This window comes from Carassius gibelio, chromosome A24 (assembly GCF_023724105.1).
Source record: "Carassius gibelio isolate Cgi1373 ecotype wild population from Czech Republic chromosome A24, carGib1.2-hapl.c, whole genome shotgun sequence".
Classification (NCBI taxonomy): Eukaryota; Metazoa; Chordata; class Actinopteri; order Cypriniformes; family Cyprinidae; genus Carassius; species Carassius gibelio.
The window spans coordinates 19,292,531-19,308,879 of NC_068394.1; the positions used below are offsets into that span (position 1 = coordinate 19,292,531).

General features: G+C 36.8%; 1 protein-coding gene and 1 long non-coding RNA gene across 3 annotated transcripts in view; one reads left to right on the plus strand and one right to left on the minus strand.

Annotated features, from left to right (window-relative positions):
• The window catches only part of LOC127946135 (uncharacterized), a 229,990-nt gene that overhangs the window by 54,970 nt on the left and 158,671 nt on the right, over window positions 1-16,349 (plus strand). The gene's annotated exons all lie outside the window — the stretch shown is intronic.
• The window catches only part of LOC127946128 (dipeptidyl aminopeptidase-like protein 6), a 279,989-nt gene that overhangs the window by 32,965 nt on the left and 230,675 nt on the right, over window positions 1-16,349 (minus strand). For both annotated transcript variants that reach the window (XM_052542441.1, XM_052542440.1), the window contains exon 8: window positions 9,134-9,254. In XM_052542441.1, coding sequence (XP_052398401.1) covers window positions 9,134-9,254 — 121 coding nt within the window. The remainder of the gene's footprint in view (window positions 1-9,133; window positions 9,255-16,349) is intronic.

Here is a 16,349-nt window from a genome sequence, read left to right on the forward strand (position 1 = left end):
GTGTGTTTTAAGAGCTGGGGGACAGTAAAGCTGTGTCTAAGCACACACACACACAGTCCTCTCACATTTGTCCTTCTTTAATCAGAGGACACAACTGTAGAATAAGGGGAAATGTTTATGTTAAGCCAAGATAGTTTAAGCAATAAAACTTTACTATTTAGACCGAGCATTTCCATCATAAATTTTCCCCCAATTATTCAAAACAACAACAATGACAACTAAACCCAGTAAAAGTTTAGGTAACACTTCGGTAAAGGGTCCAATTCACACTAATAACTACTTTCTTATTAGCATGTCTATTATTAACATATTGGCTGTTTATTAGTGTTTATAAAGTACATATAATGCATGGCATCCATAATCCTACCCAATACCCTAAACTTAACAACTACCTTATAAACTATTAATAAGCAACAAATAAGGGGTTAATTGAGGCAAAAGTCATAGTTAATGGTTAGTTAATAGTGAGAATTGGACCCTAAAATAAAGTGTGACCAAAGTTTTACTTGCTGTGACACGTTTTGACTTTATTTCTCACACTTAATTCTGCACCTCCCGTCACACCCCACAGAATTACAAGTTTATAACATACAACTCAAACTTTATTTCTCATTTCAGTTTATATCTTGCAAATCCGAGTTAACATCCTGCAATCCTGATTTTTTTTTTTCTCAAAATAGCGGGTCTACATCTCACAATTTGGACTTTCTCCGAATTGAGAATCCACAACAGATCTGAACTTATCTCTCGCAATTAAGAGTTTATATCTTACAATATATTTTTAAATATATATTGTAAGTTTAAATCTTGCAATTTGCGAGTTTAAAATACACAGTTCTGACTTTCATAATTTTATGTTAACTTAAAACTTATATTTAAAAAATATGAGTTCAGGGGCTTGTACCATGAAGCGAGATTAGCTGGCTAGCCAGGTAAATTTCAGTTTAGTTTGCACCAATCCTGGGTTTTAGGTACCACGTAAGTGGCTTGGCTTTTAGCAGCATTCATTGCCATAGTATCTTACACTCCATGGCTAACCTGCTTTGGGGCAGGTTATGTTCTGGGTTAGAGATCTCAAACTGAAGTTGGACCAATCAGATGTGAGAGATGTGACACATGTCTGACACAAAGTCACTCCAGTTTATCTTGCTCCAAATTAAAGGTCACTAATGCTTAATAATAAAAATAATAATTATAATTATTGAGTCATTTTATTGTAATTATTGTGATTCATATTATTATTGTTTATCTTTTACACACAAGCAATTTCAGTTTAACAGTTATTATAAATTGTTTTTTATTTATTTATAAATATTAATGTATACAGATCATGCCATATAAATAAGCTGTATTATCAAAAGATTGCACTACTTAAAAGAAAAAAAAAAAAATCTGACCTTACATGTTCGAGTCTTTAGAACTATATATTTTCAAATGTATAAACTAAGTTAGCAAGTTTCACTTGTCATTGCACTGATAGAGCAAGATATTTTATTTTATTTGTCCTCCTTCATTTTTCACATGACGTTTAAATTAGTAATATTCTTCAATCTCTTAACCTTTAGCAAAACCTTTAACCTTTAGTTTTGAATATCGCTGGGTCTCTTGCGAGAAGTAAATCAAATTTGCTTTGTATTGCAAGGCTCGTGATTGGCTGTTCATCAGTGATGTCACACATTCATATGCACGTGCTCCACAAACTCACGATCAAAGCCTGAGGTGACAAATAAAGTTGATGAACAGCATCATGGTACCAACATTTGGAGAGGTTTGGTTTTGTCAACTCAAGACTAATCCTGTAACTCTGAATTTGTTCAGCTACCATCATGGTACAGGCCCCAGGTTTTTTTTTGTTTGTTTTTTTTACTTAATATATGAATGTGTACTGTCTATATTTATTATGTATATATAAATACAAACACATGCATGTATATATTTTGGATAAATTAGAATGCAAAAGCTGTTGTCTTGTACTTTCCCCCTGAACACACAGTTTAGTTGAATACACTCTACAAACAGAGTACATATGCGTTACAACATAAACTCTTTAAAGTCTGCTGATTTCTGCTTTACATTGATCAAACAAGTCCATTGTTCATGTTCCACAAGTCAGCCCAAGTATTCCTAACTCTGTGTGCAGCACATTTCTAATATTCTCATTTAAATTCAAAAGAGCCCTAACAAACATGACTTTAGTGTTGTTCATCACCTTCATTGGATTGATCAGGGTAATAACAGGCTTCTAACAAACCATTAGCAACTTAATTAGCTGGAGTTCATTGAGAAGATAATTCAATGAGTGAGAAGGCCTGTGGAGGTCTGATCAGCTCAGCTAGCACACTAAAGTAATTCGTAATTTTTTTTTTAGGGAGTAAGGCAATATTGTAATGCATTACTTTTAAAAGTAAGTTTACCCAAGACTGATTATTTTTTTACTATTATATTATTTATTCATATTTTTAATTAGCTCTTTTTTTTATTTCATTTTGTTGTCATGTTTTTTTTATTTAGTTTTTTTTTTTTCAGCTTTAATTTACTTTTATTTCAGATTTAGATTTAGTAACTTATTTGACTTATTTCTCCAACAATTCAATTCAATTTAATCCAATATGTCTATGTAGTGTTTACACTGAATCTAAAACACACACACACACACACACACACACACACACACACACACACACACACACACACACACATATATATATATATATATATATATATATATATATATATATATATATATATATATTATTAGGAACACCTGTTCAATTTCTCATAAATGCAATTATCTAATCAACCAATCACATGGCAGTTGCTTCAATGCCTTTAGTGGTGTGGTCCTGGTCAAGACAATCTCCTGAACTCCAAACTGAATGTCAGAATGGGAAAGAAATGTGATTTCAGCAATTTTGAGCGTGGCATGGTTGTTGGTGCCAGACGGGCCGGTCTGAGTATTTCACAATCTGCTCAGGATTTTCATGCACAGGGCCGGCGCCCCGCACATGCACATCACGCACTGCGCATAGGGCACCAAGTGCTTGGGGGGGCACCAAAAAATCTGGGTCGTGAAAAAATCATCACAATAGGCTACTAGTATAAATAACAAATAAAATATTTCTAAAAGCATGTTGATATACAAAAGCAATACAAAAGTAATATAGGCCTAGACCAAATTAGTCGAGAAAAAGGTGAATCTCTGTGCCAGTCTCCCTCTGGTGCCCCCCCTTCCCCACCTCCCAGTGGTCTGTTCGATTATGTCTCAATAAATGTCAAATTTGGCAGACACCGACCTCAGACATGGCCTCGAAAGGCACCAAGAGTCGGGGACGGAAAAAAGAAAAAAAGAAGAGACAGCGGGATGATGCTCGCGCGTCGCTTGCAGGTAAGACAATATTTTAAATAAAAATGTTAGTTTTAAAAGAATGGCGTTAGGTAACGACATTATTTTTTCAGTAACGCGGTAATCTAACCAATTACTTTTCCCGTCGTTACAACGTCGTTAACGTTACTGAATGTTAAATGTGGTGCGTATGCATTGTATGCATATCATTGTAAATCAATGCATATCAATGTATGCATTGATTTAATAATCTATGCAATCCGCAGCAAACCAGGTGGGTTAATGACGAGATAAGCAGTTGTGATTGGCTAATGCAGAGTCATGTGTTTCATGGTAGCCAATCAGAGCCAGTGTTTTTACACACATGCCGGCACACGCGGCAGCGCCAGCAGCGCCAAACACACACACACACACACACACACGCAACAGCTACACAGAGATTCGCAGCAGAGATGGCAAGATGGCGAGTCAGGAGCAATCCGATGAAAAGTTGGCATTTTCAAGGTGAAGATATAAGCACTACTTCAAATTCATTGTGGTCAAAGGCAAGAACGTGCATGTAATGTGTACATGTAATGTGTGACACGCATCTACAAAGCTAGTGGCCAAAAACACTTTTCTTACAAAGATAATACTTGAAGTGTAGGATAAAACTCTTGCTGTCTGTTGACGTGCAATAAATATTGAAAGTTATGTACCTGTCTGTTCTACTCATTTCAAATGACTTGTGAAAACTGCAAAAAAAAAAAAAAAAAAACGTACAAATTCTCTGACATGTAGCTACTTTTTTTTTTTCTTTTTTTCTTTTTACAGTAACGCAAATAGTTACTTTCCCTGGTAACGAGTTACTTTTATTATAGAGTAATTCAGTTACTAACTCAGTTACATTTTGGAACAAGTAGTGAGTAACTATAACTAATTACTTTTTTAAAGTAACGTTCCCAACACTGCTGATAGCTGATTTTGCAGCTACGAAATGTAGGCATGTGTTTAAAAATGTTTAAATGTTTAATATAGTTCTATAGAATAGCAGAATGTAGGCATGTGTTTAAAAATGTTTAAATGTTTAATATAGTTCTATAGAATAGCAGAATGGTCTCTTTATAGAGATGTAGTCCCTCTGTTGAGTAATTTCTACTCTGCAGTTATGCATGGTTATTTGCAGTTTAAAATGTGCACTTAAAAATTCATACTTCATAAAATTCATACACTTATACTGTTATTTGCACTAAAAATTTTAACTTTGCAGCAGTTATTTTGGAAGTAAAGAGAACCTAACTAAGAAATTCTGAATGGTAGTTATTTCTTTGGTTGGTAGGTGTGTGGGTGTGTGCTTAGGGCACCCAAATGGCTAGCGCCGGCCCTGTTCATGCACAACCATTTCTATGGTTTACAAAGAATGGTGTGAAAAGGGAAAAAACATCCAGTATGTGGCAGTCCTGTGGGTGAAAATGCCTGGTTGATGCTAGAGGTCAGAGGAGAATGTGCCGACTGATTCAAGCTGATAGAAGAGCAACTTTGACTGAAATAACCACTCGTTACAACCGAGGTGTGCAACAAAGCATTTGTGAAGCCACAACAGGCACAACCTTGAGGCGGATGGGCTACAACAGCAAAAGACCCCACCGGGTACCACTCATCTCCACTACAAATAGGAAAAAGAGGCTACAATTTGCACGAGCTCACCAAAATTGGACAGTTGAAGCCTGTAAAAATGTTGCCCGGTCTGATGAGTCTCGATTTCTGTTGAGATATTCAGATGGTAGAGTCAGAATTTGGCGTAAACAGAATGAGAACATGGATCCATCATGCCTTGTTACCACTGTGCAGGCTGCTGGTGGTGGTCTAATGGTGTGGGGGATGTTTTCTTGGCACACTTTAGCCCCCTTAGTGCCAATTAGGCATCATTTAAATGCCAGGGCCAACCTGAGCAGTGTTTCTAACCATGTCCATCCCTTTATGACCACCATGTACCCATCCTCTGATGGCTACTTTCAGCAGGATAATGCATCATGTCACAAAGCTCGAATTTCAAATTGGTTTCTTGAACATGACAATGAGTTCACCGTACTAAAATGGCCCCAAAGTCACCAGATCTCAACCCAATAGAGCATCATTGGGATGTTGTGGAACGGGAGCTTCGTGCCCTGGATGTGCATCCCACAATCTGTAAGATGCTATCCTATCAATATAGGCCAACATTTCTAAAGAACTTGGTGAATCAATGCCTCATAGAATTAAGGCAGTTCTGAAGGCGAAAGGCCACTTTATTAGGTTGCTTGGTAACACAAATTCCTAATCAGTCAATCACATGGCAATAACTCAATGCATTTAGGCATCTACATGTGGTGAAGACGACTTGTTGAAGTTAAAACCGAGCACCAGAATGGAGAAGAAAGGGGATTTAAGTGACTTTGAACATGGAATGGTTGTTAGTGTTAGTATTAAAAAAAAAAAAAAAACTGCTGATTTGCTGTGATTTTAATGCACATTAACCATCTCTAGGCTTTACAGATAATGGTCTGACAAAGAGAAAATATCCAGTAAGTGGCAGTTGTGTGAATGAAAATACTGTGTTGATTTCAGAGGTATGAGGAGAATGGGCAAACTTGTTAAGAGATGATAGAAAGGCAACAGTAACTCAACCACTCGCTACAGCCAATGTATGCAGAATACCAACTCTGAACACACAACACATTGAACCCTGAAGCAGATGGGCTACAGCAGCAGAAGACCACACCGGGTGCCACTCTTGTTAGCTAAGAACAGGAAATGGAGGCTACAGTTCACACAGGCTGACCAAAATTGGACAATAGAATATTGTAAAAATGTGTCGTGGCCAAATATCGGCACCCTTGGTAAATTATCAAAGAAGGCTGTTTTCCATATGCATTGTTAATCCTTTTGGTCTTTTATTTTAAAAAAAATATCACAAAAATGTATCCTTTCATTGGATAATAAGAGTTTAAAAGGGGGAAATATCATTATGAAGTTTTTCTCAAATACTCGTTTACACTTTGTATGACACAGAGCTGTTTGTAACGTTAGCTCCATGTTTTTTTTTTTTTTTTTTTTTTTCAGTAGCATGATAAAAAGAGCTGTTTTCAAAATTAGTGTTCATATTCCAGAAACAAGCCAAAGACAAATGCTACATCACTTTTTTGCAGCAAAATATTTAGTTAAATGCTGCTCTTAATCACATGGGTAAATGAAAGTGTTTTATAGTTTTATTGTAGTATTTAGTATTATATTTAGTGTTACAGAATGTGATTCATGCTGTAATCTTGAGAGAATGATTTACAAAAAATAAATATCAAACGATTTCTTAGATACTACAGATGTAACGTTTAGAGTCGGTATGATTTTTTTTTATTATTTATTATTAATATTTTAAGAAGCCTGCTATGTTCATCAAAGCTGCATTTATTAAATCAAACTGTAAAAGAGTTTGTTAAAGCATTAATACTGTGAACTAGTATTACAACTGAAAAGAAATGTATATTATTTGAATATGTTTTCAAATGTAATTTATCCCTGTGATGCAAAGCTGAATTTTCATCAGCCATTACTCCAGTCTTCAGTGTTACATGATCTTTCAGAAATCATTTTAATATAATTATATTCATTATATTTTATACCTTTCTGAATCATAAAACAGCAAACGTAACACCCTACAATTTTTGCAAATGCATAGAAGCAAACCCCGCAAGACTGCAAGAGAGAGCATACGTGTTCTGCCACAGTAAGAACTACATGCAGTTCACTGATTATCCAGGAGTAATTAAAACTCAGCATTGATTATGCAGACTGATTGAGGTAATTGATATGCTCTCTGCAAAGTGATGAACTACTCTAAGAAAGCATACTCACAACATTGCAACAAACCACAGTCTTGATCTTCAAAGTACAGAGAGGAGAATGTGTAGGTGTGAGGTTGATTAGAACACTTTCCTCACTATAACTTTTAGCCACATTGAAATCACATTAAGTAAATGAACACTGTGGATCGTTCGACTTTAATGCAACTCCATAGAGCTGGAGGAATTAGACTGTTCTTGGAATGATGAATATCGGTTGTTTCAGCCTTTTTGGGTTGCCATGGGTAATCTGAATTACCATATATTAACCTTTCCCTAAGCACATCAGGGAACTCCATATCCAGAAGGGTCTGACAGGCATAAACTCCATTGTCAATGAATGCATGGCCACCTGTTTTCCTCGAAACAGAGAACAGACTCTGGATTCGTATTTTACAAACTCAAACTGCACAAAGCTTGATGAATCATTAAATATTCAGAGGATCTGCCAGTGAATTTGATAACTGTGAGCCATTCACATGACAATAACTGACTTAATGCCAATGGACTGGAAGTCAAGGACAGTGGGGCACATGTAAACTTGAAACAACAAGTTGGATCGCAATGTAAAACTGAGAAACTGAGTTCTGGGATTTCTGAGGTCTGGAGCTGTTTTATAGAAATATCCTAACCTTAGAATCATATCCTATCTGTTTAAAAGCTAAGGGTACTTATGTCACTTATTCGAATCTTAAGTCCAGAATCAAGATAGGAAGTTACTATATTACAGTCCCTTGGAGTGTAGAGTGCTTTCTCCCCTTAATTTGGCAGAGCTTTGTCCTGTCTCACACAGAGATTGGCGTGATAGCACTTTATTACTAGCATTAAACACTTGTTCATGGCCAAAAATGCAATAGCATTTCAGCTAGAACTCGCTATCAATTAATGTGTCCATATACTATCATCAGCCAGAATTAAGAAGTGGTAATTTTTTTTTTTTTCAGAAATAAATAATGTATCAAATGTGACTGCTAATCTTGTGAAAAAGAACTGTGATTAATTGTATTGAATATACATTTGTGTCCTGTAAATTTCAATTTAATAACTTTACTTGAAAATATCTTGCAAACCTCTTGCCTCAGAGAAATCTAGTAAAGGTTACTCGTTATTTTCAAGTTTTCATAAATTGGCTTCTGAGTACTTGGATATAATGAGCAACTTAAATAGATTGTCTGAGACTTTAAATACACTATTAAGAAGTGCACTTTGTACCAAAGTCAAATGAAAAGTTTTAAAGTATGAGAAATAATTATTTTGTCGAAATTTGATTTGCTGACTGACAAAATAAAGCATATGCAAATAAAGTTAATGTACAAAGTATATTTTAGTTTATCATAAATGCGAAAACTAAACGTGTGTGTGTGTGTGTGTGTGTGTGTGTGTGTGTGTGTGTGTGTATGTATATATATACACACATATAAACAGAGAGACTGTGAGATCAAGAGCATCAGAGATACGTCAGGATGAATCTCTGCTCTCTTTAATACATTCATCGGCTTCAATTAATAATACGTGTCCATTTTAAGACCTTCGGCACTTAATAAACTCATGGCAAGGGTCGCCCTCTGCAATATGAACCCAGATTAAAGTTTAAATGGGAGACTCACAGCACAACCATGAAAATCCACAACCACTGAGTCTTTTCAAAGGCAGTAGTGCCTTCTGGAAGATGCTGGGATATTGATTTTTATTTCTTTGATTCTTTGACAGAATCTATCACCATCAAAATCTGCCTCTTCTAAGTTAGATACAATGCAAATCACAGTACATAATCTTTAAAGATGCATATTTACTTTAGATTTATTGAATGTTCATCTCATGTCTAAGTAATAAAGGTTTTTCTTGCCAGTATTGTCCTGACAAGACCTAATTTACAGCAGGTTTGCAAGGCATAGAAAACAACTGTCCATGTTTTTATCCAAATATTTCATACCTTCATAAAGCCAGTCGCTCAGGCCGTTGAATATTACACCCTCCTTCCCAGTAGAAACAAGACGGATGGATCGGTTCTCCACAGTGGCCCGATAGTAGATGTTATTCTCAAATATAAAAATCTAGAGAAATGGACAGAAACAGATTGCAATCAAAATTTGATGGATAGGTCAGGAGGGGTTTACTGGTTATGACATTTACAGTGTGCATGGAGAACTTTAAAAGGGTCATATCATAGTTTTTTTCTGACATTTTTCATCTACGAGGTCCATTTATAATATTAGTAAGTTGTTTTTGTTTTCACCCTCTCCCTAACCCTTGGAAACAATCTTCATTTCTTCATTCAAAGCTTTTATACCTTTATTTTTGAGAGTAAAAGAAATCAATGAATCCATAATGGTCCATAATACACAATGTTTTCTCCAGGGAAAAGGTCCACCCCGTTGCCCTATCACATTAAAATCCACCAATATATCTGTTTAAAATATTTTGGACTGTTTTAACTTACCAGCTGTTCTTGATCTGTACATATTTTTTTTATTGATTCAGAAAATATTACTTTTTCATTGGACAAATACATTTGATGCATATAGGACTTGTTTGAAGTTTAAAAACAGCTTAATAATGAGATTATTTATTACAAACATGCAGCCTTTTTGCATAGAAAACATTAAATGATGGACTGGTGTAGTGTGGATGACTTGTGGATTGCTGTGATGTTTTTATCAGCTGTCATTCTGACAGCACCCATTCACTACAGAGGATCTATTGGTGAACAAGTGATGTAATGGTGATGTAATGCTGAATTTCTCCAAATCTGTTCTGATTAAGAACAAACTACATCTGGCATAAACTGTACATTTTCAGTTTTGGGTGAATCAGTTGAAATCAGACTCAAATAATAAGATTTTTTTTTTTTTAATTAATATCATCATGTGTGAAATGTAATTCATATATGTCAATTAGTCATTTCATTTAACTCAGGCCTTTACACAAACTGTCAATTATTTGCTGAAGTGAGGGTCAGTATCCAAGCCAAGATCATAAAACATACAGTGGAGTCTTTTACTTATAAAACAACTTCCGTGCTAACTTTAAAAATAACCTCTGCACTCAAAAATGAAATGAACGCAGTCTATGCTTAAGATAGACTGAAAAAGAAAAAGGTCCCGTGGGAAGATGATAGGACTTTTAAATCAAAAACCTTCCTTAAAATGGAAACATTCAGTTTAAAGTTTCAGATACTTACAACATTTGAATATAATTCAATATATGTTAACCAAATTAACCAAACTTAAATTGATGTAGAATCTGAATAAATTATTATTTTTTCATCTTTCCTCCTTTCGAACAGGATTAGTTTTCCCTAAAGGAGTCAGGTAAATTTGTCTTTCACACATACTTTGAAATATCAATCAAATATCAAACATGCCAGTGTTTTGCTTGCACAACCTCAACCTAAAGCGCAAATTGCCCAGTGTATTTTTTTTTTTCAGCTAATCCAGCAGTTTATTTTCCCAGATAGGAATGTCTGTGATTGCAGTATTGTACCCCTCCCCGCCCCCTCATTTACTTTGACTTTCATTGAATACTGTAATTAAATCTAATTTACTTGTTGTGCCACCTGGTGCAACCCCATTACATATTTAGATCTTTTTGCCAATGTTATGATTAAAATAACTGTTGGCGGTTCCAGTACTGCTGTTAATTAATTCATGTATTCCCTTAATGGTATAAACATATTGTATACACTACTGATCTTATCTTATAAAAATACAGTAAAACATTATTGTGAAACATTATTATAACTTAAAATAACAAAAAATGTGATTTAGGAAGCACTTTAGTTTAGGGACTAATTTTCACCATTAACTATTAGCATACATACAACTAGCATATTGGGAAGCAATTATTCATATATTATTTTGCATGAAAATATTTTAGATCCATTAATCCTTCCCCATACCTAAACTTAGCTACCTTAACTTGACTATTTTACAAATATTTTAAATTGTCATAATATATTAACAATATTGTTGGTGAGCAAAGGTTCCCTTTCAAGGGATCTTCAAACTGCGTCTTCTAGGGGGCACTATGCGGAACACCTCATTGTGGCCGGGGCTGAAGTATAAATTGAAAAAACACCAACTTGTTGGCCGGCGACAGCACAACTATAAACAGGCACTGGGAGAACACGTCATTCATGACTGTTTGAAGCGTGCATCTGAAAGGACTTGTAAGAGCAATCTTTCTCTGTCTATCATGGTGACTACTAGCAAGCGTTTAGATCATGCTGGCATTATTTTACAGCTGATGACACACGCGATCTTTGCGTCATTTGTTTGGGTGAAGAGCAAGCACACAATGTCTTTGAGGAGGAAATCTGCGTGCATTGTGAGCGTTTTTTTCAATGAAAAAGCTCCGCTCTCGTTCATCTCTCTTTCCGAGGAAAAAAAAGGGAATAAAGTGGCCATCTGCTTCCCATGGTTCAGGACCCACCGCTGCTGAGGCACAGAGGAGAATGAGCTCATGATAATTTCAGGTGGATCTGTCTGAATGGTTTAAAGAGGGACTTTTCCTTTTGTGTTCATAATGACGGTGGACGAGATAGAAAGCCTAGGGGGGAAGATGTTATATTTTTAACACTTTTCTGATACTGAGGTTAGTGCTCTGCTGGGTTTTTTGATCAGGAAAAGCAGGAGATATTTGAGGATGGTAAAGAAGCTGAGGCTGAGCCTCTCAATCCTCCTGCCCTGCGTATGTAGAGCTGTTAGAGGTTATGGATCACGCCACGGCAAAGTTGGACTTGCCATGAAAGTGCGCTAACAAGGTGACGCCCTGAGGCCGCCTTGATAAGCATTATCTTTCTGACCATAGCCTTCCAGCTCATGTGAGTCTTCCATTTCTGCCTGAACCCCATAAAGAGATCGAAAAGAAATAAAAGAGGCCATTTCTTCTTGCATCCATCGGTTTCGGCATTAGAGTAAAATGTGCCGACATCGAGGCGATGAGAGGATGCCCCCTGTAGAAAGAGCTTTCTTTCTGTGGGGGAGACATCCTCTCTCATCCTCTCCTGCTGAACTTTTCAGTATTTCTGTTGAGACAGTGATTGAGAAGTTCAAGGAGATGTAGGCATGCTCCGCTGCTTTCAGTACCTTCTTTCCACGAAGTTCCACGAAGTTCTGAGCCAGAACAATGTAGGGGTCCTGGCCTGTCTTGATCTGAGGATCAAAAACAGGCAAAGAAGGCTGGTGTTAAGACTCGTGCTCCGGGCAGGGGTAAGAGGAATCGTGGGTCACAAGGACGTAAGCAGAACCTAAGGGATGTGATCCAGACAAGGCAGTATTCTCGTCTGAATCAGAGCGATACCTAGGTATCTGCTCATTCCCTTTGGAGATTTTTTAACTTCTGCTTTTATCCTCCTCGTCCTGTAACCACAAGCTGTCTACCTGATCGAGGTTAGGTGGAAACCACTAGCATAACAGTCTCCTATGCTGGAACTTTAATGTTTTTGGCTGTTCTATGTTCATAGAAACCACCGTACTGATGGTCCGGACTAAAAGGAGGCACCCCTTGAGTGGGGCTCCAGCACAGGAGGGTGGGTGAGTATGCAACCCTTTCTGTAAATTGCTGGTGGTTAAGTGTCTACTAATAAACTCTGTGAGTTTACTTTGCAGTACTCAGTTACAGTGTTTACTAAACACTCATCAGCACCAGCCATTCCGCTTCATGTTCCGGTATTAGGTGGCTGAGATCACATGTTTCATGGATGTCCGGCCAGGTCACCCTGAGGGGTCTCCTGGCCGCTAAGTTGTGCTGTCGCATCCAGCGGGAAGTGGAGGTGACCTATGAGTGCGCTACTCTGAATTTGGAGTTCTCCTCTCATATGAGACTGAATTCTCTGTTTTTTCCCCAGAGCGCTCCAGCATTATTTGCACAGATTGAGTTGATGACTCTCAAACACACTGTTTTGAGATGCAGCTTTCAATCTATGATCTGCTCTATCAGAGTACCACAAGAGCCCTCCTTAGAACAGTATTTGAAAATCCATTCTATGGTAAGTGTGCACGTGAAGTCTTTGTGCACTTTCTGAAATCCACACTGTGGTAAGTTTGCACGCTAGTATTCTGCGTTCTTTCTAAAATCCTATATGGTGAGGGCTCACGCGGTTGCTTCGTGCCCTTTCTTGAGTTGGTAAAAGCCCCGTTCAACTTTGGCGCAACTCCACCTATGTATCCTCGGATACCTATCTAAACAGGGTTTTGCTACTAGGGATCTGTTGAGACAGTTCCTTCAGCAAGCTTAAGTGAAAGCAAGCAGTAGCCCCTGTGTGACAGCCAAGACTTGGTATAAAATGCTAGGTTCTTAGCCGTATCCCTTTAAGGGAATCTTTCCTGATTCCAAGCCTTCAGCTCTACCCCGGGCCAAGGCCCTAACAATTAAGTTGGGTATGTAGCTTAACCCTCTGGAGTCTAAGGGTATTTTTGGGGCCTTGAAAAGTTTTGTCATGCCCTGACATTTGTGCTTTTTTCAGTTTCTTATAAATATCTAAATGGGTAAAGTCTAATATCACTGTAATCAGCACAAACTGGGCTATAATAATATGTGAAATGCATGCATGTACATGATTGTATTTTTGAGGAAAAAAATGTTATGCATGGTTAGTGAAAAACTAAAAATGTTAAATCACTTGAATAAGGCAATAAAACACATACATAACATTGGTTGCGGGAAAAGTTGAGAACTGGAGCTTGTAGCCTAGAATTTTTCTTTCTGAATGATGTGAAAATCATCTTGTTTACTCACTCACATAAAACAATATATTGATTTAAATTTTCTAAAACACTTTTTGTTGGTAAAAGTCATATGCGAGTAGGCGTCAACTATCATGAATATCATTGTGATTTACACCTGAGAAGACAAAGCCCTGCATAATGAGCTGCATAATGAGCCTCCCATTCAACTGTGCCACTGAGTGAGGACTTACAAGAAAGAATGTGAGAACAAAATAAAAGTATATAATTTTATGTTTGTAGTTTATTAAGAATATATTTAATTATCCCACAACATAATTTAATATCCACTTGGGGGAGCAGTTAAACAGTTTATTAGGAACAATCAAAGCTGACTTTCAAATTTTTTGGCATCCTTTCTCTAGTCACACAATCCTTCAGAAATCCTTTTAACAATCTTATTTTCTACCAAATAAACCCCATTTATTATCATCATCATTATTATTATTATTATTATTATTATTAATGTTGAAAAGAGCTGATAATATTTTTCAGGTTTTTTTAGGGGGAATAAATCGAAAGAACTGCATTGTTTTTACATTTGTTAGAGTTATCTCTATTTGTCACATTTATATTATTTACATCAAGCTTTTGAATGGTATAGTATTGTATATTGTTATTGAAACTTCATAATGTTTCACTTGATTATACATTTAGTCAGGAATTATAGTTTGGAAAAAGTATTTGGAAAAAGTCTAACTAGTAAAATGTTTACACGTTATGTGAAAACTAGTACAAATAAATAAAAAGAGACTTACTCATGTTTATGATCTCTGCTGAATAAAGTGCTTCATTCTTTTTTCTGAGGAAATCCATTTCTCAAATCCTCAACCACATCACATCTTTTTGGGGTGAATTATGTCTTAGTCCTCTCATCGCGAAGCAAACAGTAAAATAAAATAAAAACTTGAAGAATAGTCTGGCTGCTTTTTCTTCTGTGTGGGCGTATTCAAGCCGCGCGCTTCAGTTTGAATCTGAATAGCGCGTTCAGCGCGGGGGCGTGGTCACATTAGATATAATGAGCGGAGATATGAAAAACAGACATTGCGTTGTTTTCATATGGATTACTTTATCTCAGAATATTTGTTTTCGGCAGCACTTAATTAGTTTAAAAGTAGACATTCCAGGCTTTCTATAGATAACTCTCTCATGTCTCTTCGTTGAGTATTCACGGAGTTACAGTTCATTTTAATGAAATGTTTGTACATGACGATCAGCGGAGACAAAGACTGTAGACAGCGCACCTTGTTTGTTATCTTTATTTTATAAGTGCACAAATGTTTTTTGTTATTATGTCTGTATCCAAAAAAAACTAGACCCTTTAGAGATTCGACTGATGTATTGCTCTTATCTGTACGATTAAAACTGAGAGTGTAATTTAACTTCTTTTCGGGGTTATCAGGTGAAAATGACTCAAAACGCATATATGCGTTAATCGACTCGAAAGGGTTAAACCCTTGGCCAGGGGTACTGTTACAGACAGCTGTCTAAACGTCCCAGGGGCAACCTCCATGGAAATGGTAGAGTTGGTACTTAGTGCTCACCATGATCCTAGCCTGCACTCCCCTCAGCATGGCGGGGTGGGTATACTGTTCCCCATAGCGTCCCCTAGAGGATGCAGTTTGAAGTTCCCTTGAAAGGGACTGTCTCAGGTTCCGGATTTAATCATGGTTCCCTGAGTAGGGAACGAGACACTGCATCCTCTAGCTCAAGTTGGTGTTTTTTCAATGTATGCTTCAGACACGGGTCACAACAAAGTGTTCCCCATAGCGCCCCCTAGAGGACGCAGTGATTTATGATTAACATCTCAATAAATATATTTGGCTGTAGTGGCCAGAAAATCTGGCCCCTGGACCAGCTGCTGGTCAATACTCCTGAACATATTCCACTGACATCAGCTTGTAAACCCAACATTGGCTGTAGAACAGGGTCTATGTCCTATAAAATTTTAAGTGTTATGAATCCATTTTTTCTTCCTGTTTGTGAAAATATATGCTGTTGCAAGCTAACCCCTCTCAAATCAAGGGAAACACAGAGTCCTTGTGGTCCAGTTTCATCATGAACTTCTTGATGTTGTTTTTATGTGATGTTTTACACAGAGTTCATGCACTGCATTGAATGTGAGGCTTGTCAATAACATATCAGAAAGATTACTGACAGTGGGCTGACTCGAGAGAAGCATCAATTTGTAATCTCTCCTAAACACACCACAACCACTTCACAGCACACTGGATGACACACACTGATGTATTCAGGCATGGGTGAAGAACAGTAATCAAAACTAACCAGTTTTCTGCATAACTGAATGAAAATTAAGGCATTTTATGTTTTTAAAACTTGCACAACTAATGAAAGATAAGACTGACTGACAGACCAATTGAACCTTGTTGAAAAGAAATGTGCTTAATTGTACTGAATGTGTAC